Source organism: Theobroma cacao, chromosome 8, assembly GCF_053813885.1.
Source record: "Theobroma cacao isolate CCN51 chromosome 8, ASM5381388v1, whole genome shotgun sequence".
In the NCBI taxonomy this organism is placed as follows: Eukaryota; Viridiplantae; Streptophyta; class Magnoliopsida; order Malvales; family Malvaceae; genus Theobroma; species Theobroma cacao.
Genome location: NC_142646.1, coordinates 991,685 through 1,018,461, shown reverse-complemented (window position 1 = coordinate 1,018,461; position 26,777 = coordinate 991,685). Strand labels below are relative to the sequence as shown.

The window sequence follows — 26,777 nt, the reverse complement described above, 5'->3', positions numbered from 1 at the left end:
CAAGTCGACTGTGTATTAGATCAAAAACCGTGACACCAAACCCGAATATGAACCTTAAGTCTAAGAAAATCTCGGCGAGAACCTTTAGTCTTTGGGTGAACCATGGAAAGAAGTGCATCACTGAATGGATTGCTTAATAGAGCAAATTCATGTCAGATTCGCGGAGGCTGCCTACAATGTCAATGATCTTAACCTGCCAATGTACAAATGTTCACACAATTTGATCCCATCTTGTACCCGGAGACCCTGAATTATACACATTACTACGCCCCAGAATACGTATGAAAGACTTGCGGAGGATTCAAGATTCATCACATGTATGTGGCAGCAGAGCACTGGAAGAAGCGTTCGCGACCGAGGAAGAGCCCCCTTGCCCCTCATCCATGCACTTTATAAATCATGCCTCTGAAATGGCAAAAACATTTAAATAGCAAAAACACTATGCTCCCTCCACTGAACACAATTAAACTTTCCTGGATCTCTAGTAACTGAAGAGGTATAGACATCAAAGGCCTGCTTTAAGACGGGCAGTTTAGCTCCAGGAAAATATTTCCAACTGATGAAAATAAAATCTCTTGTTCTGCTTAGGATTTTTTTAAAAATTTTAATCTTTTGCATAAATAATAGAATCATACAATGACTATACAGATGGCGAATCCAAATTAGCTTTGACAAAACAAACCTGCAGGAACACGAAAGAGACACTTCAGATTTACAGATGCATAGTTCTATATACAAGTTTTTTTAAGGGCACTTAATAGTCAACTTATTGTTAATGTGTATTTTATGACAACAAAGCCCAGGAGTCTCTTAATAGCAGATGATCTGACTAAATGTTCCATAAGCACACGTAAAACTGTATCTAGTGGCCACAGTTCCCATGAATAAAGAAGTTACAATATAACTGCACATGGCGTCTTTTTCAGTTAAATGGGGAAAGAGAAACCACCCCTTTGGTTTGTCTGTGCATTCATGAAAATACCGGTGGAAACTAAAACTCAACTGAGACTATATATCATTTGGGAGCAAGGCCAAGAAATTATCAATCGTCTTTCTGATGCAAAACACTAGGCAGGCTATTATTACCATTGAGAGCAGCATGATACGTTCGCTTCTCAGCCAGTCCGATATCTGACAGAATCAGGTTACCCTGCAGTCAAAAAAGCAAACAGAAAGTAAACTCAAGTTAAAATGAACGGCGATTCAAGTAATAGTGTCATCTTACTATAAGACTAGATGGTTTTTCTTCTGCATATTAGTGACCACTTGGCACAAGAAATATATAAATGATATCTGATAACTGTCAATGGAGCTACATTTGTCTTTAACTGGTTAGGATTGCACCTTTTCTTGAAAGGCCTACTTTAGCTTTCATTGTAACAATGGAGATGGTAGGGGACATCTAAGAGGCTCCGACAAACATGACCAAATTTTACATTTTTCAAAAAGACAAGTTGATAGTATATGCATACCTCACTGGCCATCAATCTTCGGACATTATTAGCATATAGTTTTGGATCATCTTTCTCTTGCTGTGAGGGGTAGTAGACAGGTAACCATGTTACCTCCATGCGATTTACGAATTGACACAGAAGAAAAACCACATGACGCAGCTACAAACAACAATATAGAACAACATTAAAACCACTAGGGAAAAAATGTCATACAAAAAATACTTATCATAAAAATTATTCACAACAATTTCAACGTTTTCTTGCAGGGGCAAATAAATCATACTTATATTTTCCAAATAACCATCTATCTTAATAACATTTTGCCAGTTTTTCCATTTTGATTTATCTAAGCACATTATTGTCTTGACTATTAAGCAGTTCTTCAGTAAACTTCTGCAATAAACCCAACAAAAATTACAGGAACAAACATTGCTTATTGTAATTACTTATCAGATTTAATACAAATGTACTAAAGAAACTCCAAACCATCATTAGAATATCAATGTAACTAACACAGAATTCCTACTTCCTATATCAACTCTACTGCACACAAATGACTCATATCAGAAACCCCTAATAATGAGAGCGTCACCTCACAACTAACAGAACAAACCAACATCTCTCATGCATTAACCTTGAATATCCAGTAATCAGTTGCAGGCATTCAACAGCTACTTAATTATAGATCAAATAAGATTCATTTTAAAATATTCACAAAGCCATCTTGAATTTGCTTAAGAAAAACTCACCCCTGATATTGAATCCCAGGCCACACTAAACCTTTGGTATGGATACCTTAATATAACTGGCACCACAGGTGCTCTTGCCAAAAATGCACCAGTCTTGAATGGAAGAAGGAAATCTCCATTTGTTGTTGTTCCTTCTGTTGTCAAAATGAATATGAATCAAACAGCTGTTACTAATTGGGAACGTAAAGGCATAGGAAAGACAGAAGCTTAGACTGATATGAAATATCAGCTACAGATGCACATAGAAACCCATACATTATTTGGGTACAGCATACACCATGAATTGAACCATGTGATAAATGTATATACTGGATCAAGAAGATGATTAACCTGGAAAGAGCATCATCATTGGAGCAGATTCATTTTGATGAGCTTCACAAACTCTTTCAGTCACAACACCTGAAAGAGAGACCAGTTATAACTTGCACTTTTGACCAATAGTAAGTGGTGAAGAACATATGAAAATCAAGAGTCTTTTACCTGCAACACCTTTGAAGTCAGATGATTTTGACTCCCGCTGAACATAGACACAACCAAGGCATTTGCTGTAAGAAACAAGCCAAAATATCATTCAACACTCCAATGGGAACCAATTTATTTGTACCAAAGAATTCAGCATACAACATAGAGAAAAGATGACAAGTGGTACGATACAGAACAAAAGAAGTATATAGCCATCAACAACACCTTTGTGCAAGCAACACTCATTCCCAAAAATAAAGATTTGCATTCAGAAATAAACAGGTCACGCTAGACATTGCTGTAACATGAGCTAGGAATCTAGTTGATTAAGAACTTCAGTGAGAAGTAAAGTACAAATGTTTTACTATAATGGGAAAGAACTTATCGATTTGATAAGAAACAAAAAGCTAATAATGACAACCAAATTGCACACCGTTTTGAATCAAACCACAGGAGACATTTACAAGGTTAAAATAAACTCACCTGATGAGACCAACTAAAGGAATTTTAGCTACTGATCTCTTCAGCAATAAAATCCAAGATTATGATTGACAAAACCAAACCAGAAATATGTCAGTTAAACCATCACAATTTTACCTTTTATAGGATAATTAAAACTAGAAGAGTGGCTAAGTTAACAGACCTTGGCAACAAAGCTTGGAAAAGAAGAGGACATGTGATATAAGATATCTAAATACGACACGTGATTTGATACGATTGCCCCAGGTCTTTCTTGCTCTTCTGATTGATTGATACCCTGAAGAAAATTCAAGCACCCAAAAATAGAAAAATTCAAATAATATTGATCGAGAAATCACTACCTTTTTTATGCAAATGTTCATTGATTAAAGATTGGAAGTTTGGGTGATTGAAGTCATACATATTCTCTTTAAAAGCTATTAAATTCGAGTATGAAACAAGGCTTGATGACTTACTTTAAAAAAGAAATAAAAAAAAGATTGCATACCTCAGTTTTTGAGTTCTCTTGAGTGTTTGCTGAATCTCTATGAGTTTCGTTAATCCAATAAAATCCTACCAGAAAAAGCATCACCCTAGAGAAAAACCGACCCGACCGAACAATCACGGCTCGCCTCCACCCGCCCATGTGTGCGTAATCCTCCTGCTCGTCCTCCCGATTTGGGGCCAAGAAAAGCGTACAAACTCTACAAATCAAGTAATAGAAAACCAAAATAGTCATCCCGAGAACGATGCGGACAGGGAGCAGAGTGACGAGGGCGATGCCCAGTAGGAGTTTCTCCTTCAATGGGAGCTTGCCACGTCCCATGGTACCATACACGTCGTTGCGTACATAGGCAGCGAATTTCTTCTCAAGCTCCTGGATGTTGGTATCGGCGGATGAGGAGTCGGACTTGAGGAGGGGTCGGTCGTCTTTGGTGGAGCCATCGTCGTGGGTCGGGTCGGGTTTTTGAGTCGTCTTGGCTGGTTTTGAATTGAGGTCCTTGAGTTCGGACTCCATGTTAAACTTTCGAAAGAACCCTAACGATTTGGAAAACAAGTTAGTTCCAAATAATTTTCTTCTCTATGTAAAAAAAAAAAAATCACTGATTTTTTTTTATTTATTTAGAGGCAAACTATTGGATTGGATAGGCATTTTGGATCTTTTTAGGAACATTTTGAGGAAGAAAGGGGATTTTAGGTATTAAAAGGAAGGCTTTTTGTAGATCTGGGAAAAGCGTCATGGTCTCTACCATCTTCCACCAGCTCTCTCGTGAAGGCCAGGTTTGCTGGGAATCTGATGCGCCAAAATTGAAAAAATAAAAAAAATGAATACGGACTGGGATGTGATTTCGACTTGGAGCGTTCAGGAAGGGAAAGGTGGGTCCGATCAAGATGCAACCAGCAGCCGCTTGATGGAATGCCGATGATGTTGACCGTTTGATTTGATTCCAATACCAACGTCGAGAGAGTACAACGGGGACCGCCTTTGGCGGCTTCTACAGCTATTGGGTAACCCTCGTCCTAAGCTCACTTACACTACGCCACGTGTTGTTAATCGGGAGGGCTTGCCCTTTTGATCGGTGTTCCATCGGCCGCCACGTGTCCAAACACAGATTTCTTGGCAGATTTAGCGCCTTAACGAATCGGTTTCCGTTCTCCAGCAGTTTTTTTTTTTACACCTACGCTTGATTGTAATTTGACGAATTGCGTGTAGTTGCATATTTAGTTTGGTTCTTGTTTTATTTTTTCCTCAATAAGCTTAGCCAAGCAACCTTTAACTGAAGCCACTTGAGTTCCTTCCACAAACCAACAATAATCTGTTTTGTCTCTTTCCAGCGAGAAAGTTTTTCTTACTTATCAAGAAAGAGATGGTGTTATCCGCCTCGCGTAATCACCCTTTCGTTAAATAAACTAAACCCAAAGTGCTACGATAGGCCTGAGGATCCAAATGAATCTTGCTACATTAAAGCTCAAGGCCCAATCATGAGTAAACCTTGGGGCTCAGGACAGAAATGCCCCAGAGAAAGCCCTGGTTCCGACACTTGTGTCACTCCTAACATTCATGCATGATTAAACCATGTGGAGCAAATTAACCTTCAGACCAACATAACAAAGAAGAACACCAAGATCTTACTCGAAACTATAGCTTCTATAATCTTTTAATCTATGGTGGTATACCTTTAAAGATAAAGAAAACGAGTTATCGAAATCTTTGTACATTAAATTTCCATGTAATCCTTATTGCAGTACGAGAATAGTTTATAAATAAAGCAGATTTCACACTGAAGAAAGGGAAACAAATAGCAGCCATTAACTTCATTGCAGTGCATTAAGGTCACTGTTCCGATGATGTTTGAGCAAAAAATAGTAGAAAAATTTAACTAAGCTCAGGATGTTGATGGTTTGATGGCAACAAGCGTGTACCTTTCCACATTATGTTATGCTGTTATCTGACCATCTAACAGGTGCAAACTACAAAACCAGGGGTTCATTGTTAATAATAAATGTCCAAATGAGCATCGGATATAGTTATGATCTTAAAATGGTTTTTGGTTTTCGATATTCTAACCAGACATCTAGAGCTAATTGATTGGAAGGCGATGGAAGATGGATTTAGTAGCTGAGAACCGTGTATTCTGAGATTGGGAGTCAATATCCAACCTCAAATAACAAAGTTACTAATGTTGAAAGTATTAAAATCCAACGAAGAACAATCCATGCAAAAGCCTTTAATTCTATCAAGCTCTACAACTCATGACTTAAGAACTTGTGCTAAGATATCGAAGAACTAGACAGGGGCAAAACCGATGACGAAACACAATCATAACATATTTTCCTTTACTTGATACTAAAAGGAATTTGCTTCTAACTAATCAATTCAAACACATGTAAACTAAGTCAGATCAAATAGATATACCAACATTCAAATTCATTAACAAACACCAAGCTTCAGTGACCTGGAATAGTCAACAACTATATTATTTGTTCATGAGTGAATTTAGCACAAATTCATATCAATCCACTGCCTGTATATGTATTTATTAGTAAAAAGAAATGAAAATCAAGAGAACCCAAATTCTTCTCAGGATTCAATAATAATAATTGAAAAGAAAACCAAGTTCCTTGTGATCATACCTAGCAAGAAACCCAATTTTTATGGGTACTAATGAGAGCCGATAAAAGTCCAGCGCAAGACACCACAAGAGGATCCGAAAACCTTCCTTTGCCGTCTTGAATATCAGCCAATGCCATTAACCCATCAGCCAAATCTTGAACAACTGAAAGTTTCTTCATCAGTTTCTTTTCTCTCAACTTGTTTCTCCTTTCTTCTTCTTCCTTACAGCCTGCTCCTCTCGAAACCGCAATCTCAATACTCGAATTCAAACACGCCTCATCCTCATTAATCCTCTTTAAATCCCTAAATTTAAGGCTAATACTTCCTATGTACCCAATGAACTCAGCCCAAGCACTGAGCTTTTGCAAATTGCGGGAATGTTTGGCGTCGATTAATCCTGATTTAGCCAACCAAATAAACTGTTCGACGAAATAATATAAACCCTCGCCGCCGTAGGCGATGATTGAGAGGAAAATCTCTTGCTTCGAATCCAAATGGGAGTTTCTCAGAGCGTTAACGTCTTGAACAAATTTCCCGAGTCGAAACGCTTTCCGACTCAGTCCGACGCTCGACTCGAAGCTCTTGAGTCGGCGAGTTAGTGGGACCGTTTCGGGGAGGACCGAGGAGGCTAATATGATCTTGGTGGCGTAACGAGAGATTTTGAGGAGCTTGTCTACGCCGTCTCGCTTGGCGAGGTAAGCTTCGAGATGGTTCAGGAAGTCTTTTTCTTTAGGCTTTGACTGGGTTGGAGCCACGGTTGAAGCTTTTGAATCCATGGCGGTTCAGAGAGACAAAAGGCAAGAAGAAGAAGAAGGAGAATATTGAAGGTAAGGCAAGCGTCAACGGAGAATGAGAAAAAAAGGGGGTACTCATAATTTATCAGCATCGAAACGACACCGTTTAGATACTGTTAAGGGTTGCAGGAGTTAACTGGCTCTGTCAGCGACGAAACGGCAGCTTGGCGCCTATTTTTGATATGCGTGCCAAACCCGCGCACAGTGCTATCTGAACAATGTTTAGGCCTTTGGGCCATAAACCAGTCCAGAGTCCGTCTTTCAATCTCGGTCAAATTCCAAACTGAGTCGGGTTTGGACTGGATCAATAAATGGGCCTTCGTGATTGTGGCCCAATCCAGAAATCAGGTAGACCAGGTCAAACAGCCGTTAGTTACCCACCAAAGTCACCTTTTATCATTTTTGTGGTGGAGGGGGAGACTTTGGATTCTTTCTCTCAACGGTAAGGAACTTCCCTGCAAAGCTACTGCTCGCCAAACACCTCCCCACCCATTCTACATCACCAACTGAATACGACCTTCAGCCTAAAGGCTTTTTGCCCCTTTGCTTCAATCGGTTGCCTCGTCCATTAAAATTACCATCTTGACCCCCGTTGCATAGCTTTCAACCACTAAAAGAAAGTTGGGTTTCTACAAATTATGACAACGATGATGATCTCCACACTAATCCATAATAAATGGTGATGATTAGATCTGATCATGAGATAAATTTCCATGATTAACCATCAAAAAGAAAAACTAAAAGAGCTTAGCATATGCAATCATGAATTATCTTTTATATCTTCTGAGCTTAATTTGCTTTATTATATTATGATGATGATGGAGATTTACTTAATTATATATGCGAAAAGTGTTAAATATATATTCACTTTATCAATATTTAAATTAAATTAAAGATTAATAAATACATATAAGTTAAATTTATTAATTATGTTGTAAGATAGTTGTGTAATAATTTTTTTGTTTGGTAATTGAGTAATACAATTAATGACAAAACTTTAATAATGTTTTATAATATTATAACTTAAGATTGAAAAGTGACGAGAAAGTCAAATTAGTATGAATATTATAAATATTAAAAAATACTTAACAAATGATAATTAGTATAGAATATAAGGTAAGATTACATCATTATGTAAAATAAATAATATATATGTATAAGAGTGAAATTCACTAATTATGACATAAAATAGTCATTTAATAATTTGAATTCTTAATTGAGTTAATTAATTAGTAATATATATTTTCAAGGTGTTTTAAATATGAATATTAACTTTCTTTTTATCCTTTTATGTATGCTTGTTAATTTTATTATTGAAATTCTTAAATTATTTAGTCTAAAATTACTATTAAACCATTTGAAGACAAAAATTGTGATGGTGCATGTTGCCAAATTTTCATGGGACTTCGATGTAACAAGAAGCCAAGTGTGGCAGTTCGTTATCTTGAGCGACACTATGCAGGGCAAATTTGGTACTTTAACATAAAATCCAAATCCCTTTCGAAACCAAAACGGTAAAAGGGAACCGACACGCGGGCACATCACCGGTTAAAACCGGTACCTTACCCATTACAGGTATTTAGTTTTTAAAAACGTTCGAGAGCCCCTCTGGTTTTTCCCGTCGTTTAGTGTTTACTCTGCTCTTCTCCCACACCTCCTCCGCTTCTTTGCTCAGTGCTCTGCTTCTCTGCTCTCAGGACCTCCCAAACTCTGTTCGCTCTCTCTTTACCGTTTTACCCTCCAAAAGCTCAGTGACTATCTCTCTTGCCACTTCAAACGAAAAAAATCCCGGAAATTTCCAATATTTGGTGTATAAATTCAAGTTTAATGTTCTTGGAGCACAAATCAGGTCCGGAAACAGCTGACATTTGAAGATTTCTCACTTTTCGAAGCAATGTCCGTGGCTACTAAGCTTAAGTCATCACCAACACCGGTGACGGAACCGCGAGCGATTCTCGGTCCGACCGGGAACAGAGTTAGGGTTTCGGACGAGTCAAAGAGGAAACCCGAAGCTCAAAAAAAGCCACAAAGACCGAAATTTCGAGTCTCCAAGAGCCCACAGTCCGTTGTCCAGAGCAACGTCTCCGTCGACAGTTCATGTTCCTCGGATTCTTCTTCAAGCAATTCCTCCGTCAAAACGGTAAGCTCTAAGAAAACAGTTAAACGAATCGGAGTGAAGCCGGTGAAAGCCAAAGTTGCTCCAACAGCTGACGAGGTTGTTGCGGAACCTTCTCCGGTGTTACCTGAACCGTTAAAGCGATGTGATTGGATCACTCCATTTTCTGGTAAGTTAGTTAAAAAAAAAAAAAAACCCTGAAAATTACTGGACTTTTTTTTTTGTGGGGTAAAAGAAATGAGATTTTACTGAGGCAGTTAATTTCTTTTATTAAATATAGTTGTGATTTGTTAGATATAGGAACTTGGCGGTGCTTAATAAATGTAGATGGTGTTGAGGCTTTCACCATTTAAGGTTCATTCAAGTCTTCTCCGCTGAAGAAGTTGAAAGCTTTTATTACATGACTTGATGCTTTGACACTGACACCAAAGTGAAGTAAATGTCTGGAAATTCAGTGATACATTATTAATTTTTCCGTCCATGTTGCTTTCAGGATTATAATGTATTTTCCGTTTTTATGATAGTTAGGTAGGATAAATACTGATTAAGTGACTAGTATATTAACCTTGTTGTTTCTAGCTGGCGGTGCAGACAAGGTTGCCATGATGGGAAATGTTAATCCCTGCATTCTCTATGTGGAAAATTTCCCACTTTTAAGGTTTTGTTGCTGAATTAGCTCATTATTAGAGTGTTTAGTCTCTTTATACCCTTGAAAGCTAGGGTCTTGTTTAGTGATGAATTACACATTTCCCAGAAAAATGATTTGGATTAAGAAACTGGATGCAAGCCTTTCTCTGTATTTAGTAAGAATTGAAAGCTCGGAATGGTCATAGGGTAATGCTACTGATGGGTTACAAAAAGAAACATGGCTTAGAGCGTGTTGGAATAGTGCAGTAGCATTAGCAGTGCCACCCAAATAGTTGAACAGAAGCATGGTTTCTTAGATTTGACCTGACATGCTATGAATTTATTAGTAACTATTAAGGCTTTGACATTTAATACCATTACTATATATTCTGTCACAGGTTCACAGCAAGACACCAAAAATGTACACAAGAATCTTAACCCTTTAATTTGACATGCCTAGACCTCCTGAGTTTTAAATTATCCATGAGTTCTAGCAGAGCTAGGTTATAGCCATTTTCTATTACATTTGATGCTATTGTAAATTTACATTTTGTAGCATACAACATATCAGTGTCTAATTCATTAACTTTCTAGTGTGTTGAAGCTTTTAACAAAAACACTAGATGCATGTGTGTTTCATTCTCACTTCATTTCATCTTTGACCTGTCTTTGATCTTGTCTTGAGAGAAAATCGAAAATTTATAATTTCATTATTTATGCAGACCCGCTTTATACTTCTTTGCATGACAAAGAATGGGGTGTTCCAGTTCATGATGACAGGAAGCTGTTTGAGCTGCTGGTCTTTTCACAAGCCTTAGCTGAACTCAGCTGGCCGACAATTCTCAATAAGAGAGACATATTCAGGTATTCTGTCTCTAGTCTCTCTAATAGTTGAACTAGTACATGAACAAGATACTACCTTGATTTCTCTCTTTTTCCTCCTCTCTTTAATTTTTCTTCTGTTTATTTATGCATTTACTTTTCAAAGATGTCAACTATAAAAGGAGACAAGAAATAGTGAAGAAGAAGAAGAAGATATTCATGCATTTGATCAGTGTTCTTTGTTTATGGTTGGATTCTTTTGCAGGAAGCTTTTTGACAATTTTGATCCATCAACAATTGCTCAGTTTACTGAGAAGAAGTTGCTGTCATTGAAAGTTAATGGTAGCCTATTGCTTTCTGAACCAAAGCTCCGTGCAGTAGTGGAGAATGCTAAACAGATGCTTAAGGTAATTATCTGGTTATCTGACCAGGGAAAAAGAGTAGAAAAACAGGGGCAATCAGGGCATAGCATCAAGTCTTTCATCCTCCCTTGTTTAAGTGCATGCCAGTGCCACATAGTGTGGACTTGACAAAGCATGAAAGCATTTGAATGCTTTGACTTCATACCACCTGGACAGTTGTTTGATATTAGTCTTATATCTTTGAAACATTCACAAAATGAAAAATATATTATCCTTAGATGGTAGTTTCATGTCTGATATAATAGCAAGTGTTGACAACTTTGACTGGTGATACTGCTAATTTGTTGAGTCTGCAAACTTCCCTCCCCTTCCTCCCTTCGCACACAAAACAAACTAAAAAAAAGGGCATCAAGCTGCCTATAGCAGCTGAATCAAGTGTCAAAGTAACACAAGAAATTGTTGTATGCTAAAGCCTATGGTTTCTTAAATATTGCAGGTTCAGCAGGAGTTTGGTTCCTTCAGCAGCTATTGCTGGGGATTTGTAAACCACAAGCCAATTAGAAATGGGTTCCGTTATGTGCGTCAAGTACCAGTTAAGACCCCAAAAGCTGAACTCATTAGCAAGGATATGATGCAGAGAGGCTTCCGTTGTGTGGGACCGACTGTTGTTTATTCATTCATGCAAGTGGCAGGAATTGTTAACGATCATCTTGTGACTTGCTTCAGATACCAAGAATGCAATGCAAATGTCAAAAAGGATATAAAACCAGAAATAGAAAGGCTAACCAAAGATGTGGAGAACACGCGCTTATCTTGCTAGTGAATGCCTGAGCCACTCACCTTTTCTCTTGACTAATCACTAAGATCTTAGTATTGAGAAGATTGTAGCAAGAGAATGAAGACCAGATGTTCCAAATGATTGGGTTAGTATTTCCATCTCCGTATGGTATTGTAGCATCGTTCTTCATCCTCCTCTGTATCATCTACCTAACCAGAGAAGTCTTTGTACAATGAAAGAATTCTTACCCTATGCTATGTGCCTTGTTTATCTCGGTAGTCTTTGTAGAGCTTTTGTAACATGTCTTAAACCCGTTGTTCTCCTCATTTGGTTATTGTAATAAAATTTGATCGTTATAGAAATTGGTTGTGGTATCTTTGAACAATTGTATGGAACGATATCTGGTCTTATGAATGCTGATAAGGCTGCAACCATCAAACTTCACATACAAGATAATTAGATAAATGGTACGATGATTACAGAAAGCTACATGGCTGATGGCCCAAGCCCCGAATGGGAACAAGATGGAAGGTTTGAGGCTCAATCATCTGAATTCTGAAGAGATATGGATAAGGCCAGACCACTCCAATCAGGCAGTGGAGAATGGTCTTGCAGTACAGCTCTGCAATCTAAATTCCTACACGTTTTCTTCCATGTTTTATGAGGTGTATTATTATCAGATCATTTGAGTGAACGTGGGGTTTGTCGGGGGCAATCCCCACTCTAGAGGCGGCCAACTCTTGTGTAAAATAAAATCTTGGTGGTGGGTGGGAGGTCGATATAGAATGACTATTGAAGCAATAAATTCTCCATTTGCATCTCCATTTTCCTCCTGGTTTAGGATTCAAGTTTTGATTGTAGGTTGATTACCATGTAAAGACAATGAAAACTTCAACACTGAATATAAAAAAAAAAAAAATTTGCTTACCAACATGATACACCCATTAACAATACAAACCACTAAAAATAATTTAATTCTGTGAGGTTTTACCCAAGCCTACAAAGCCTAAAGGAAAGATTAAACGAACTCTATCACAACCAGAAGATCCCACAGTATCTACAGGTAATGCTTGTAAAAACAACCCAATCCCCCCAACAATTCAACCAGGGAATGTGAGCATCAACTGACTGAAAAAGAGAAAAAAAAAAAAGGAACAGTTGCAGATGAAAATGTAACTCCTCCCACCTTTGGTTTAAGATGTCCAATTTTCATTGATAGATGAAACAACCGAACCGAATGCTCTTGGATATCTAACTGTGTGAACCAGGAATGAGCAAAACAGCTTTTTCTTCTGTTTTAACATACTTTCAGAACAACATTTTGACTGTTAGCCTCACTTAGTTTAACACCGAGCCTTCCCGCTTCCAAGCGTGAGCTCCAGATCATCCAGTCCTACTTCATGAATCCTCTCTCCTTCCCACGGCTTCACCTGTCCACTCTCAAACTGAAACTCCGAACCTCGCCCTTTCTCCATGATCAGATCATTGGGCAAACTTTGTGGAACCACAGGTTTCACAAGGTTAAATGTTGGAGAAGTTGGCATTTGAGATGTAGAAGGTGCAAACTTTTGAAAGCTTATCCATTGACCAGATTCAACAGTGGATGTATCAGATTCATCGCATTCAGGTATAGTGGCCGGAGCATGAAAATGACGGTGGGTTGGACTAGCTGGAGCAGATACAGCATAAAAAGGGTAGTTAAAAGAGGCCATGGACTCTTTAGCAATGGCTTCCCAGTTGGGAATCGGCTTAGGGTTTCTTGAGGTTGGAGATGAAAGTGGCGGTGTCACAGGGGCACTGTTCGAGATTCTGAGAGGAGGCAGAGATGAAGGAATGGCACTTCGAAGGAATGGAAGGAGACTAGACGGGTTATTAGCATCAAGCCTAGTTGGACTAGGGAAGGAAGAGGAGGAAGGACTGACTTGACAGGAAGGAATTGGACTTGGAAATGCAGAAGATAAGGGACTCGGATTTTGGGAAGAAAATGGAGTAATTTTAGCTGAACTGCCTGGTATATCAATTGGAGGTGGCTTACATCCCTGAACAACAAATCCAATTAAAAACTAAAAATTATTAACAGGAAATGCTTTATCAATCAAGAGCGAGAGCAATAACTACAAGCTAATCAGGAAAATTTGCTCATCAACATTTCATTTCAGTTATTCTTGAAGTTCTAGTTCCAACACAGATCAGTGAATAATTGTCTAATTAGCAACTTCTCGTTCCATAACAATGACTTCTCTTTTTTTGACCCAATATTTCGAAGCAAATAAACAGAAGCAAAATCAAACAGAAACTGAGCAGATCAAAAGAACCCAGAAAGCAAAAATCCAAACTAAAATCAAGATGAGAGCTAGATCCAACTAAATTAGAACAAAGAAATGAGCAGAGGAGTAAAAAAATTAGCAGCTTCTTTGTACAGATCTACCATTCTGTAAAAAGTGAAAAGAACAAGAGATTACCTTCCGATAAGTGGTGCCATCTTCTTCAACGACCCAACCAGCCTCCGCACAAAGAGCTTTCAGAACCTCATTGTTATCACAGTGCTTGGGCAAATTGTAATTTCCTTGAGCTCTAAGCCCAGTATATATCTTAGCAGCAATAGCTCTCCTCCTCCTCTCTCTTCTCCTGTTATTCTCTCTCTCCCTCCACGACGGCTTCCTCCTCGGCGCCGGCGTCGACGTCGCACCATCTGACGTCATCTCTCTGATTCTACCAGCAGCGGCGAAGGTGTAGATTTGGGGGAGCGTTGGGTGCGATGTAGAGGATCACTAAAAAAAACAAGAAGGAAAGGAAGGAAAGGGCAGTAGAGAGGCTCACGAGGAATACGCTTTTCCTTCGCTGGACCAAAAAAAATGTTAGAAGGAAGAATCTCTCGCTCTCTGTGTGAGACCCAAAACCAAAAAAAAAATGGAAAAGAAAAAGAAATAAAAAGAAACTCTCTCTCTCTCTCTCTCTCCCCCCCTTGTGTTAGCTTTCTTTATATGGAAATCATATTGTGCGGCAGGGTACATTGGAAAAGAGAGAGAGCAATTTGAGAGCGTTGGATTAGTGGGATGATCAGAAAAAGTGGGAAAAGTTGAGGGTAACGTGAGCAGGCGGGAAAAAAGTGGGAAGGGGTGGGCGCGTGAAAGTTCCAAGTACGTTACGAGTCATGACCAAATAATTTTTTGTACAAAAGCAAGGTGGGACCAAGTCGTTATGGGACCCACGCCGGATATGAGTGTGTCAGACAGATTATCATCTCATCAGTTTTATCTGGTCTCATAGAAGAGTCTTAACATCAGTGGATTCCTTCTTTGCCAATTTCATAACCTCTCTTCTCCAGCTGATCAATCATTCCAGTTCTAACTTTAGAAACAACAAAGAAAGTGAATCCAATTACCTCTTGTAATTCAGGATTTAAAATAAAAAGTGGTTAAATGATAATTATAAGAATATATATTATATAATATATATAATAGTATAAATAATTAAAAATTAAAAATAACAATCGTCACCACGTCACTTTTTTTAGTCTGTTCCTGCTGCTTACAGATTGGATGTTTATGTACATCGATGGAAAGAGGTTCCTCCAACATACCCACCATCTAATACCCTTTTTCACATTGGCTTCGAACTTTTCTGGATTAGCCTTCAACAATGCAGCTGCATCGTTATTCAGGGGATCTCCATGATTGGGTTGCTGCTTGTTCAAACAATTACAGTTAGTTTAATCAATTAAGGATCAAATCAACAGCTTTTTACAGGTGAAAAGAAGGATATAAACCATAAATGATGGTGTTTATCATTAAAACTGGCTTCCAGTCTGCGCGAAGAATGTTAAGGCAAACATTTCCTTGCCAGTGAATGTTGGACAAGTAGGCCTGTAAGATCAAATTTGCATGAATATTAGTCTTATCTCAATGTTGATTAATTAAATGTTACACCTCGAATTTGTTTACCTTTGTTTTAGGATTTGACTTTTTGGTGGCAGAAATAGATAAGTAGAAGGAACTTGGAATGACAAGTCAAATTTACCACGCCTAGATAGACCAGCAGGGGAGTCAGAGGTGGTTCAATTCAAAGCCTAGTTTACGTGCTTGAAGGGGATTTCTTTCCTTTAATCATCCCTCGTCAGGCTGAATTCTGACCTCAAAGTTCAGCAGATCATCCAAGAAGAATCCATGAACTTCTAGTTTTGGCATGTGACAGCAATCCTCCTCCAACTAAAAATCTCAACTTATTTTAATCCACTGTGATAATGTTACAGTCTTCCAGCTTCCCGAACAATGCCATCATTGTTCTTCCTTGTAGACATGTAATCATAAGAGTAACAACGTTTAAAAAGATTTATATTTGATGTACTGTCCTATAATATTCATACAGTACCATACATTTTATAATCCAAAATAACTTGAAACGTCATTTATTATTCAAAATTATTATAACCAAATGACATGAACTGGAAATGTCTGTTAAAACATTTCTCACTGATAATGAAAAAAAAGGAATAACACTTTATTTAAATCATTAAATCAGCGAACCAAACCTCCATTTTCACTCTCGTTTGTCAATCGACTATGTTTAAAATCGAGAGTTATATCATATAAAGGAGCTTGCCACACTCTTCCAAGCTCAATGAACGAATGTTCTTCGCCGCCGCATAATTCCGTCGAAGAACAAAACTCGCTCCTTAATTTACTCATAATTGCTGGAAAATCAGCCGCTCCAAGTAAAAGTTCATGCGCCTTTAACAATAAAGGCCTCGCCTCCTACAAGGAACGGGAAAAAGAAATTAAAAATCAAATTAAACTTCTAAAAGACTGTTTACATGATTGGTCGATGAATTACCTGATGGCGTTGATCGGCGGCTTGTTCTTTTTCATTGAGGGAGTGAGGTTGTTTCTTCCGTTTTCGTTTCCGTTTCTTTGGATTGGAGGAGAGAGCGGATTCTCGGGTGGGGTGTTTGGATTCAAAGAAACGGGAGTAGTAGGCGGAAAGGAGATACCTTAAACCGGAAGTAGGATCGGTTGAACACGCGAACCGGGTCGATGAAGACGGCATTTGAGTTGGGAATCGGTAAATGCCGGAATCTAAGAATCTTAGATAGCTCGTCGCTTGGTTTCGACTCGCCCTCCATTTTCGCAACTCAACTCAGCTACGCGTCTTTTTTATGCCGCTCGGGGCTCGCAGTTCAATTGGGCTGAGAGCTTGAAAATTAAGATTGGGCCGGACTGAAGGTAGCAAATATCTATACACCGTAAAGTGTCACTTCTTGAACACGTAAATATAAAATTTTTTAAAATAAATATTAATTTAGATTATGAATATTATTTTTAAAAATTCTTAATTTTAAAATTTATTTATTAATGAGATACTAACATTTAATTCAATTATAGTACATGAAATATATACAATGACAATGTATTAAATTTTTATTCATTAATATGTTCATATACAAAATGAATATTTAAGTTCAAAAAATGAGTATTTAAATTACAATTACTATACTTCACTGTATTTTTAAAAATTTAAAATTAAATTATCCTTTTATTTAATTAAGAGTATTTTCTAATGCATGCCTTCCTAATTTTCATTACTCTTTTTTACCCCAAATAGACAAATACATTAACCTTTTCAAATATCTATTCTGTCCATCTAGAAGACCAAACTTAAACAAATTATGGTTGACCAAGTCTCTACTTTAGGTGCTCCACCTTATCAACATGATGGGCCCAGCGTTACCACCATGATGGACGGTTCAGATTATAAGTACCGATTTGAGCAATATAAAAGAAACGCAAAAAGTAGTAAATAAAATTGTGGTATAGTAAAATAGTCAAATTTTGCATGTATAAATAGAATCATACACTTAATCTAGTACTATATTTACTATTGCCACCTTAATTCGAAGAAATTTAGACAGTAATTTGAAACCATTTATTCTCCTCTGTATATAAAATCGAGAAATTCGAGATTTCAATTTACTTTTGTTTATTTAATTGCTCACAAACGTTATTTAGAATCGAATTTCTTACATGTTAAAAAATAAAGGTAAAATTTTTCACCTAAATAAATGTATACATCATGACTTAAGTGTTAGAATTTGATGACTTAGTTGGTAATGTTAAGTACATTAACACTTTAAAATAGTCTTTCAATTTGACATAAAACAAAGTAGCATAAGTAAAGTTTTAAAAAGGTAAACTCTTTTTGCTTATATAATGTAAACAATGAATTAAATTAAAAAATGTATTCACTTTGATGCCAAAAGTTGGTAATGATTTAAGTTTTATTGGTAATTTGACTTGGTGTTATTTATTAAAAAAGATTTCTTAATATTTATGCTTTAATATAAGGATAAATTATAAAAAAAAATGTTGTAATTTGAGGTAAATTATTTTAAGTTTAACTATCTTGTATTTATTTCTCTTACTTTGCTACTTAATATCATTAATTTTATTTTCACAAAGTTGCTTTTTTGCATGGTAGCAATCAGCCAATGACAAAGTTGGCAACCCTTGTAAATTTTGAGTTGACTTCGTCAAAAACAAATTTAAAGGCGTGTTTCAATTCAATTAACGGGAGACAGGAAGCTTCCTGGAAGGTTGGCGGCCCAAATAAAGTCTTTTGACAACAAAGCTCCCTCTGCCTCCACCTGATTGCATGAGCTCAGCCAACGACGGAGGGCCACGTCATACACTTCCTTGTGGTGAATGCTCGATCAAACATGGTTAACTGTGGGCGGGTAACCCTGGTTAGTTTTTGTAGTTGAGTGAACCCTTCACGTATAATATAAATAGGTCCCAAAGCTCTTCCTCTTTTCGAGTAGTGATTGAGGAAATTAAACAAAGTGACTCACCGAGTCACTGTCTTCCTCCGATCGTTTCAAGGTTAGAATTCCTTTTTTTTTTTTTTTGAGTTCTGCGTCCTTTTTATTTTTAAGTATTAATTTTGTTTTACAGCTGTGGGTTTACACTCTCTAGTGATTCTGTTTTTGGTTGTTTGAGTTTTCTTTTTTCTCTTTTCTCTGTTTTGTTTGGTTGATAAGAAACTGGAGGAAATCGAAAATGAAACCGTTGTTCTTACGATTTTGTATGTGTTTCTCGGTGATTAGAGTGAATTTGATGTCAAATAAGTTAATCGTGATGGTCTAGATTAGAGAGGTTTTTGCTTTCTTTGAGCCTGAAAGGAGATAGAAGCTCTATATGATTGAAGTATAATACTGTTTCCATTTCTTTCTTTCTTTTTTTAATTTTCCATGCATTTCTGGAACCTTTTATCTGTACGTTCGAGTTTCGGTTTTGTCTAAACAGGTTGAAAGCTGGAAGCCGGCTCTTATATCAAGGTAAGAGTTTGAGCTCTGCACTTCTGCTCTGTTTTATTTTCGTTTTCCGCTTTAATTTCTTTTCCTGTTTGGGTCTTTCTCTAAGTTTTAGGAAGAGGAAAGGGGTGGGGGGTGGTGGGCGTTTTCTCGGCGGCGGCGCTGCTGCCTATTCGGAAACTGAGTAACCTCAGTTTGGGCTCTGCTCAGGCGGGGTTACAGCGGTGATAGGGGCCGATCCATAAATTTTTTTGGGTGATGTCATTTAAATGTTTTTTTTTTTTTGATAAATGGTCTACTGAGAGAGTATTTATATTAAATTTTACATGATTTTATTTTGAAGAATATTATTGAATACCATTATTAGAGTTTTGTTATTGTTGTTCAAGATTTAAAATTTATAAGATTTTTTTAAAACATCTTTTCAGCTTATATATATATATAATTAAAAAATTTATTAAAAATTACTATTTATTAATATAAATTAAAATATTAAAATTAAATAAAATATGATTTTATTTAACAAATTCTCACATTCATTAACTAGTAAAATGATAATTTTTTATTTATTGATCAAAACTAAATATAAATATTTACAAGTCACATAAAATTAAATAATCAAATAATATATCTATAAAATAAATTAAAAAGATTCATAATTTCAAAGAATTATTTGACATACAATATTAATTTTTATTAGTTAGATTATAATTATGAATCTAAATTATCAAATTAATCAAAAAATATTTAAACATGAAGTATTTAAAAACTTATTTTGAGTTGAAAATTACTTATAATTGAAATTTAGATGAATTATTTTAAGAGAGTAAAAAACACAACCAATAACCAAGAAAGGGAAGATTTGAATTTTTAAATAAAGAAAGTAATTTATGTTTTGGTTTTTTTTAATTAAATCTTAAATTATAGAATAAAATTTTCTTGTCTTTTTCTATAGTATTTAAATTTCTTTTTGATAATTCACTTTTACTCAGAGTTTTTAATTCCATTTTTTATAAAATTGTAAAATATAATAAATTCATTAGTATATTAATTATCTTAAATCTTGTATAAATAATATAAAAATTAAAATATTTTAAGAAGTGAATGGCATCACGTGACACCACTCCCTCCAATGTGGATCCGCCCATGATCGGTGAACCTACAACTCACCCTTTTGAACCCGTCCATCATTTCTCAAATTCATTTTTTATACCAATAAACTTTAATTTGAGCACCAAAATTTGTCAATATCAACTTTTTTAATAATGGGTTACACTAAAAATTTAATAAAAATGGAAACTTTCGTTAGATATTCTAGGCGGGGTTGGCTACGATTTCATCGAAGAATTTGCGAATCATCATTACCTTGTTCACCTGGCTAATGCATGCACCAAACCCGTTTGCCATTACCCTGTTGACCTCGAATTTAATCATAAGAATTTCGTGGAGCAGTACTTTTTTTTTTTTTTTGCCTTCATTGTAAGTTTGCTAACCACCTGACGAATTTATTAAGGCTTTTGTGTCTGCCTAACAAAATTTGGGTATGTATCGTTGAATTTGATTGGTTTAGGTACATATGGGAAGCTCTCTCTTTTGAAACTTATGCATATATAACAAAACTAGATGATGACCATTTGTAGGTAGTCAAGTGGAATCTTTTACTAGTAAGTTGGTAGATGGATAAGCTTTTCTTGGAAATAAGATTTCGCGGTCCCTAATCCAATTGTAAGTGCAAAAGTCGTTTGGTGAGAGGAACAGTAGATTACGATTTCGTGTTTCTTTAACATATACATCATATATTTAATTATTTATCATCAATAAAAAGTTTAAATTTTTAAATTTTGGACTATAAATCCTAACAATATAAAAAATAATGTACCGAAAATATGACGATATTACACAAAATTGATTAGAAAATATTAAAAAGGAACAGACAAGAATAGAAGATTTTTGGTTCATAATTAGTATAGGTTAACATAGTCACATTAATGACAAGCTGAGATTTGATTTCAAGTAAAAAGAAAAAGACATGGAAAATTCAATCGTCTACGTATCTTCCAAGTGACGCCTTTTTTTCCTTTAATAAAAAATTCAATAATTAATTATTCATTTCACAATCATTTCCATATGTAGGCCGAAAAGTCCTTTGTACTACAGGCCGAGATATTTATGAAACTCTACGCGCTTTTTGCACTGAACATGATGTAACACTTATTACTTCTATTACCGCAGGTTGTTATAAAACTGATCCAATCAGATCAATGGTAAGAAAAACATAAAATTTAACATTAAATTAGAGCTAGAATCCCCTGGACTATTCTGGAATAGGCGTACTATATGAAATCATGACCCTTCATTGTAAAGTGTTAGTAATCTTATCTCTAGCTAACCGAGATTTTGACGACTCCATGTCCTTTCCTTTCATTCCCGTTGCTTGACTTAACGACGTAGGCATATCCGATTTCCTTTTTTGCCCTTTCCTCTCCATTTTCTCGGATGACATAATCGGGCCCTATCGCGAGTCTTAAAGGAAGGGAAAATGGAAATTTCCTAACCAGACAAAAAGGCCAAAGCCACTTGGACAAAGCAGGGTTTTCTTTTATCCAACTAGAAATCCCCACGTGTTACCCTCTGATCGGGGCATGCTTAGCCTAGGTTACTGGGGGTTCTTTTATAGACGTAAAGGGGCCGTTGACGTTGTTGGGGTAATATTACTAACGTTGTTGGAAACGAAAGCAGGGACTCACTCTCTCCGGTGGCTCGTCACTGGTAAAGAAATTCTTTTAATTTGCTTCTGTTTTCTTCTTCTTCTTCTTTTGGTTTAGTAATGAGCATCAGAGCTGTCCTTGGATATATAAGTATAATTTGTTTATGTGAAATCAGCTGAAATGGTTAAAACCAGTTAAGGATCGTCTGTTTGGTTGGTCGGAAAAGAAAGTAAAAGAGAAAAGATAACTGTAGTCTTAGATGAAGGAAGGAAAGCGAAAGGCTTTTTCCTTTCTTGTTATGTTGGTTAGCAGTGGATGTTAATGTCACCCCGAGTCAATGAGTCAGCGGACCCGAGAGCTGAAAGACGCTAATTGTTTTGGTTTCTTTTCTTTTCTTTGTTTTTTTCCTTCACTTCCTTGGAAACTAAGCAAATAAGTAATCATAGCTTGCAGCTGATCATCTGCTTTTCTTTGAATTTTGATTCGTGAAACAGATTGAACGCGAGAATCCGGCAGCTCAACTCCACCGGAAAGTGAGGTGCCCTTTTCATCTTATCCTTCCTTTTTTTTTTTCTTTTGTTGGTTCAGTTTTTTGGTCTTTGGTTGACTGCGTTTACTCTGAAAGCTACAATCTTTGGATAAAAAAAAATCTTCATTACAAATTTAAAAACTTTGCCTTAAATTAAAATTAGTGTGACATATATTGATTACTCCCTGGATGAATTTTAGTGTTTCAAAGTGTTCCTGGAGTTAAAAGGAACTGGCAATTTGAGTGGTTGCTTATAGTTGACATTAAGTGAGAGGTTGGCCCATTCAGGGAATGGACCTATGTTGTCTTCAATTTATTGTTCATTACTAGTCAACTAAATGGATAATGTTGGCTGATGCTGCATGGTTCTATTTCTGCACTTAATGCATCATTTCCTAGTTTTTTTGGTTTCCCCTTTTAAAGTGTTGCGGAAACTTGATATCCACTAGCTTGAAAGGCCTTCCTTTTCCAGCTGGACCAGATAAAGTATTTGGTCATGAGGTTGTCTTTTGTTGCCTGAAATCAGATCACCATGGCCAATCCGGCAGCTTCCCGACCTGCGGATAATATTGATTTCAACTGCACGTATGAGGAGTTCTTTACCTGGTTCAACAAATATACTAGTGGATCTCCTCTACCAAGCAATGTTATAGATGACAATCCTTACAGATATCGGCCCCAAAATTTACCAAGTAAGGGTCATTATGTTTTCCGTAATTTATCAATAATTACCCTGATTTTTGCTATAAACTAACATAGTGCATCATCAAGAACAATTGGTCACTTCTCTTTCTGAACCATACTAATTTAATTTAATATCGCTTCTGAATAGTGAGTAAGCTTTTGTCTCTATTATGTCATTACAGGACTGTAAGCCTGTTTCTCTGCTATGGTAAACAAGATGTATGTTCAATATAGTTGCATACGCTCTTACTTGTATCCTCCCTATTGTAAAAAATATGTATGTTCAATAGTCTTTGGTCTTTGATATGTGCCGAAGGCTGTATCTCCTCTGACTCTTTCTGAGCTTATTTTCAAAAGTCTATTCATATGTGCTCTTCTTATCACGAAGTCATGGACGAGTTCTTCAATATTGATGTTACACACTAGAGTGGGCATATAAAGGAAACAATAAGGATTGAATTAGTTGTTAAAATTTTGTCCTCAAAATCAAAAGGTAATTCTTATTATTACTTTCTAAGGAAGTTGAGTTCTGATAGGTCTTTGAAAGCTATATCATTGATACAGTGTGTTAATTTCGAAAAGCCATATGTCAAGCATGTGTATTTCTTAGCCATAAGGCCAGTTAAATAATATTTTGTACACCAACGATTGTGCAAGAATATTAGTTTTCTAGAGTTATAAAGCTCATGGCACTTAATTGCCAAATGCAGAGAATTTTTGGTTCTTGATTAGCTCAAACGAGAACATTGATGTGGAACATGGCTTCTGGGAGACTAAAGAGGAGGCCCGTGAAGTGTTCTCAAACTCTGATATTATTGGTTGGAAAACCACTCTTGAATACTATGAGGGTCAAGTCCCTTATGGGCGTAAGACTGAGTATGTGATGCAAGTTTTCAGCATAACTCAGAAGATACTGAGCGATGACAATGAGAAAAAGGTACTCAACTGAAACTGAAAGTCCTACAAGCTTACTTGTTTACATATTGGCTTTATATCAACTCTCAACTGGACCTGCCATTCGTTAGCCAGTTTGGTTGAATGATACGCAGGAAAAGAGCTCCATGTGTAGACTTTCTCTTTTTCATGAGATGCAGAAGACAGTGTGCAGTGCTGGTGTTGAGACTGAAACCAGGAATCACTTAACACAACCTCCTGTTCTAGATGCTAACAGTAGCACAAGAAGAGTTTCCTCAAGCAACCCTGAGGTATGTCAGAATCTGCATCTGTGCTTTTCTTTGGCCAGTTTGGGTTCAATTTCTTTTTCTTTTGTAATCTTTTTGGGATAAATTATGTTCAATTTCACTTTTTATCATTTGACAATATGCATACCTGGTCATATCTTCCCTGGCACCATGTTGACACTTGATGAGCAGCTGATTTTGCATACAAATCACCTTTAGAATAACCTAAAATATCAGCAAGATGGCCCTAGGACACGAAATCTGTGCTTTGATTAGGATTATCCTTCTCACAGAGCAGGAAAAATTCTAGATTTCAATAGTTATGAATCATTTATACTTTAGCTAAACTTCTTCTTAAGTTGGTCAGAGTACAAATACTTGTGCAGTCTGGAAGTTTCTAATATTCAAACTATTTTCTATCACTGCTGGCATCTGGAAATCAAACAGATGAGTTTATTTGAGTAATAGGATGTCTTGTAAGATTAATAAGATACCACTAGACAACTAGATCTAGAAAATCCATGTGCAACTCATTAACATTAGTTGTATAGGAAGAGTATCTGAAGAGGAGTAGTTTTTGTTCTCTGTCATTTTTTCAATAATTAAATTTGGGTGTTCTGTTTGTGCGTTTGAGTTCTAGCCATTATTTGTAGGTGAACAAGCATGATGCTGTTGCAGGGAGACTTCCAGTTCCAGAGCATCATGGAGAGAACCTCAATGAAATGGATTCTTTCTCAGGAGGAGTTGGCTTTCTGGAATTGGATGATCTTAATAGCCCAGCATCACCTTCTTCAAGCTCAGATAATTCAAGTGCCATGAGCCTTTCATCAGGTGAATGCTTTGATGCAATGGCTTTGTTGCAAGACCTTGAGGACCCAGTTATAGAACAGAAGGATGAAGGTAAAAAGCTTAATGTCTCTGCATCCAAAAAATTGGACGAGGTGGTTATAGTTCCACCCACTTTAGGTATGTCAACTGTCTTACTTTGTCCAGCTCATTGGTTTTCCATCTTCTTTCTGCTCCATCATTTGAGATTTTCTTACATTTCCTTAGAAACATACAGCTGTTCCATTTCCTGAAAATGGAAGTGAACTTGCTCTTGCATTTTGAAATTCTTTGTGAATTTATTTCTCTAGAACCGGCCTGATGACAGGACTGCTGAAAACTTTCATATTTTCTGATTCATAATCAACTTTTCTCATTTTCTTGAATGTAAGATGAAGACTTTTCTCAATACCCCAATGAGATGAAACATCATTAAAACTTAAGTTCCTGAACATGTGGCAAAGGATGCGAGACAATTTTAAAGAACGATGCATCTAGCATCAACTGCAGCCTAGTATACTAGTTCTTTAGTGAGACTGAGATTTAACCTTGCAAGACCCACCCATTGCATCCTTGACTTAACTTCAATTTATTGCTATGATGGATTTTTCCCATGGGGTATGCCAAAGCATTGACCTTTGATTGCTTAACAGGATCTGTGGTTAGTGTTGAGGGAAGCAACTCGGGTAGTGACGAATCCTTCAAAACTGCTGGCTCTGCGCCTGTTTCAGCTTCAAAGCATGCCAAAGGGGATCAAAGGGGTGAAGGTCCATCGTCGTCACCCGATAGCCATATGGCAGCATCTGCAGGTGGAAGAAAGAGAGTTCCTTTTCGCGGAATGAAGAAACTTCGAAAGAAGTACTTATGCTTCATGCCATTTTAGGTTTAGATACTTATTTTTTCATACGTATTGCAATTGTCAGAAACTAGTAAATTAAGATATATATATATATATATATATATATATATTACATATTTGGAGGATTAATCATCTCACTCAACACTCACAGGGTAGTGAATTATCATATTCTAAATGTTATATATCAGCATGTAAAAGGTCAAGGGCTTAGCCAAATGAATGAAATTGTTATTAAATGATGACAAATGCTAGCCTTAGCATGACTCGCAATCATCTCTCTGACTACCCTCTCACAGCGAGCCTGTTGACAAATACAAAATCATATACTCCTATACTTGACTTGAACATAATATATACATATATATAATACAAATGAGTGGATCTAAAAGCTCGAAGCAGGTGATTTGGAGGCCTTTTTCCCACGTTGGAAGGTTGCTGGTATACATCAGTTTGGATTTGGGTTCAGCCTACAGGTCATGCTCAAGGGCTGTAGGTAGCCCAAAATACCCCATTTAGAGACAGCATATGGGCTGGAGAATTAAAAGGCCCAAACATATGAATCATAAAATCATAAACGAGTGGGCGTCCAAACAACCATTCACCTGTCTTTAATTTGAGATCATCGTTATTTACTCTCATTCCCAGTATTTTAACAAGTTTGGGCGTCATCAACGTAGATAGATATTTCAAGTGTCTGTCGTGCAGGCTGTACGTCATCGACACAGGTTATCCAATACTTGAGGCATCTGTTGTATAGGCTCGGGATTGGAGTTAACAGCTTTACACGGATTGTACGATACTTGAAGTGTCTGCTGTACTGGCACGAAAATAGAGTTTACAGCTCTAAGGAGTGGTTGAAACATGAGGCAGACTAACAGAGAAAAGACCCCATGAAACATAATTCCATGGAGAACCTAGGACATTGACCAACATTTCATCTAGACTCG

At 36.7% G+C, this 26,777-nt stretch overlaps 5 protein-coding genes and 1 pseudogene across 18 annotated transcripts; 2 read left to right on the top strand and 4 right to left on the bottom strand.

The window, feature by feature from the left end:
* Window positions 1–96: 96 nt before the first annotated feature.
* Window positions 97–4,142, bottom strand: LOC18591346 (Phospholipid/glycerol acyltransferase family protein). Of its 5 annotated transcripts, none has more exons than XM_088809324.1 (10): window positions 3,633–4,142; window positions 3,309–3,422; window positions 3,149–3,186; window positions 2,684–2,748; window positions 2,534–2,602; window positions 2,204–2,337; window positions 1,473–1,613; window positions 1,087–1,150; window positions 636–682; window positions 97–513 (listed from the first exon to the last, which is right to left on the bottom strand). In XM_088809324.1, exons 1-9 carry the CDS (start codon window positions 4,140–4,142, stop codon window positions 663–665), a joined length of 1,155 nt encoding a protein of 384 aa, XP_088665450.1. In that variant the 3' UTR covers window positions 97–513; window positions 636–662. The 5 variants fall into 5 exon arrangements, with proteins under 5 accessions (XP_088665450.1, XP_088665451.1, XP_007017471.2 ...); XM_088809325.1 differs by having other exon boundaries at window positions 97–405; XM_007017409.3 differs by having other exon boundaries at window positions 97–682.
* On the bottom strand, window positions 4,026–7,096 carry PEX11A (peroxin 11A). 3 transcript variants are annotated; one of them, XM_088809326.1, is made up of 2 exons: window positions 6,260–7,096; window positions 4,026–4,162 (listed from the first exon to the last, which is right to left on the bottom strand). In XM_088809326.1, exon 1 carries the CDS (start codon window positions 7,013–7,015, stop codon window positions 6,260–6,262), a length of 756 nt encoding a protein of 251 aa, XP_088665452.1. In that variant the 5' UTR covers window positions 7,016–7,096; the 3' UTR covers window positions 4,026–4,162. The 3 variants fall into 3 exon arrangements, with proteins under 3 accessions (XP_088665452.1, XP_007017468.2, XP_007017469.2); XM_007017406.3 differs by lacking the exon at window positions 4,026–4,162 and adding an exon at window positions 5,417–5,596; XM_007017407.3 differs by lacking the exon at window positions 4,026–4,162 and adding an exon at window positions 5,824–6,081.
* A 1,537-nt stretch (window positions 7,097–8,633) lies between these two features.
* LOC18591344 (DNA glycosylase superfamily protein) lies at window positions 8,634–12,100 on the top strand. Its single transcript, XM_007017405.3, has 4 exons — window positions 8,634–9,318; window positions 10,499–10,640; window positions 10,864–11,005; window positions 11,457–12,100. Exons 1-4 carry the CDS (start codon window positions 8,928–8,930, stop codon window positions 11,778–11,780), a joined length of 999 nt encoding a protein of 332 aa, XP_007017467.2. The 5' UTR covers window positions 8,634–8,927; the 3' UTR covers window positions 11,781–12,100.
* Window positions 12,101–12,682: 582 nt separating this feature from the next.
* Window positions 12,683–14,440, bottom strand: BZR1 (Brassinosteroid signaling positive regulator (BZR1) family protein). Its single transcript, XM_007017404.3, has 2 exons — window positions 14,201–14,440; window positions 12,683–13,777 (listed from the first exon to the last, which is right to left on the bottom strand). The coding sequence occupies exons 1-2, from the start codon at window positions 14,438–14,440 to the stop codon at window positions 13,082–13,084; spliced, it is 936 nt and encodes a 311-aa protein (XP_007017466.1). The 3' UTR covers window positions 12,683–13,081.
* Window positions 14,370–16,907, bottom strand: LOC18591341 (methyltransferase-like protein 2; annotated as a pseudogene). Its single transcript, XR_016027884.1, has 3 exons — window positions 16,572–16,907; window positions 15,683–16,492; window positions 14,370–15,604 (listed from the first exon to the last, which is right to left on the bottom strand). The product of XR_016027884.1 is annotated as a methyltransferase-like protein 2 (transcript).
* A 1,593-nt stretch (window positions 16,908–18,500) lies between these two features.
* On the top strand, window positions 18,501–26,076 carry LOC18591340 (uncharacterized). 7 transcript variants are annotated; one of them, XM_018126181.2, is made up of 8 exons: window positions 18,501–18,613; window positions 19,037–19,068; window positions 22,247–22,290; window positions 22,808–22,973; window positions 23,676–23,902; window positions 24,060–24,170; window positions 24,800–25,112; window positions 25,625–26,076. In XM_018126181.2, exons 4-8 carry the CDS (start codon window positions 22,814–22,816, stop codon window positions 25,852–25,854), a joined length of 1,041 nt encoding a protein of 346 aa, XP_017981670.1. In that variant the 5' UTR covers window positions 18,501–18,613; window positions 19,037–19,068; window positions 22,247–22,290; window positions 22,808–22,813; the 3' UTR covers window positions 25,855–26,076. The 7 variants fall into 7 exon arrangements, with proteins under 7 accessions (XP_017981670.1, XP_007017463.2, XP_017981666.1 ...); XM_007017401.3 differs by having other exon boundaries at window positions 18,502–18,613; window positions 24,015–24,170; XM_018126177.2 differs by having other exon boundaries at window positions 18,502–18,613; window positions 22,754–22,973; window positions 24,015–24,170.
* The last annotated feature ends 701 nt before the right edge of the window (window positions 26,077–26,777 follow it).

Coding starts and splice junctions, on each gene's coding strand:
- LOC18591340 (XM_007017401.3), top strand. CDS start 22,814: ATGGCCAATCCGGCAGCTTCCCGACCTGCGGATAATATTGATTTCAAC. Junction 23,903..24,014: donor GCGATGACAATGAGAAAAAG/GTACTCAACTGA, acceptor AATGATACGCAG/GAAAAGAGCTCCATGTGTAG. Junction 25,113..25,624: donor TATAGTTCCACCCACTTTAG/GTATGTCAACTG, acceptor ATTGCTTAACAG/GATCTGTGGTTAGTGTTGAG.
- BZR1 (XM_007017404.3), bottom strand. CDS start 14,440: ATGACGTCAGATGGTGCGACGTCGACGCCGGCGCCGAGGAGGAAGCCG. Junction 13,778..14,200: donor ATGGCACCACTTATCGGAAG/GTAATCTCTTGT, acceptor TTTGTTGTTCAG/GGATGTAAGCCACCTCCAAT.
- LOC18591344 (XM_007017405.3), top strand. CDS start 8,928: ATGTCCGTGGCTACTAAGCTTAAGTCATCACCAACACCGGTGACGGAA. Junction 9,319..10,498: donor TTGGATCACTCCATTTTCTG/GTAAGTTAGTTA, acceptor TTATTTATGCAG/ACCCGCTTTATACTTCTTTG. Junction 11,006..11,456: donor ATGCTAAACAGATGCTTAAG/GTAATTATCTGG, acceptor TAAATATTGCAG/GTTCAGCAGGAGTTTGGTTC.
- PEX11A (XM_088809326.1), bottom strand. CDS start 7,015: ATGGATTCAAAAGCTTCAACCGTGGCTCCAACCCAGTCAAAGCCTAAA.
- LOC18591346 (XM_018125825.2), bottom strand. CDS start 4,142: ATGGAGTCCGAACTCAAGGACCTCAATTCAAAACCAGCCAAGACGACT. Junction 3,423..3,632: donor AAGAGAACTCAAAAACTGAG/GTATGCAATCTT, acceptor AATTTTCTTCAG/GGTATCAATCAATCAGAAGA. Junction 3,187..3,308: donor TTCCAAGCTTTGTTGCCAAG/GTCTGTTAACTT, acceptor TTATTGCTGAAG/AGATCAGTAGCTAAAATTCC.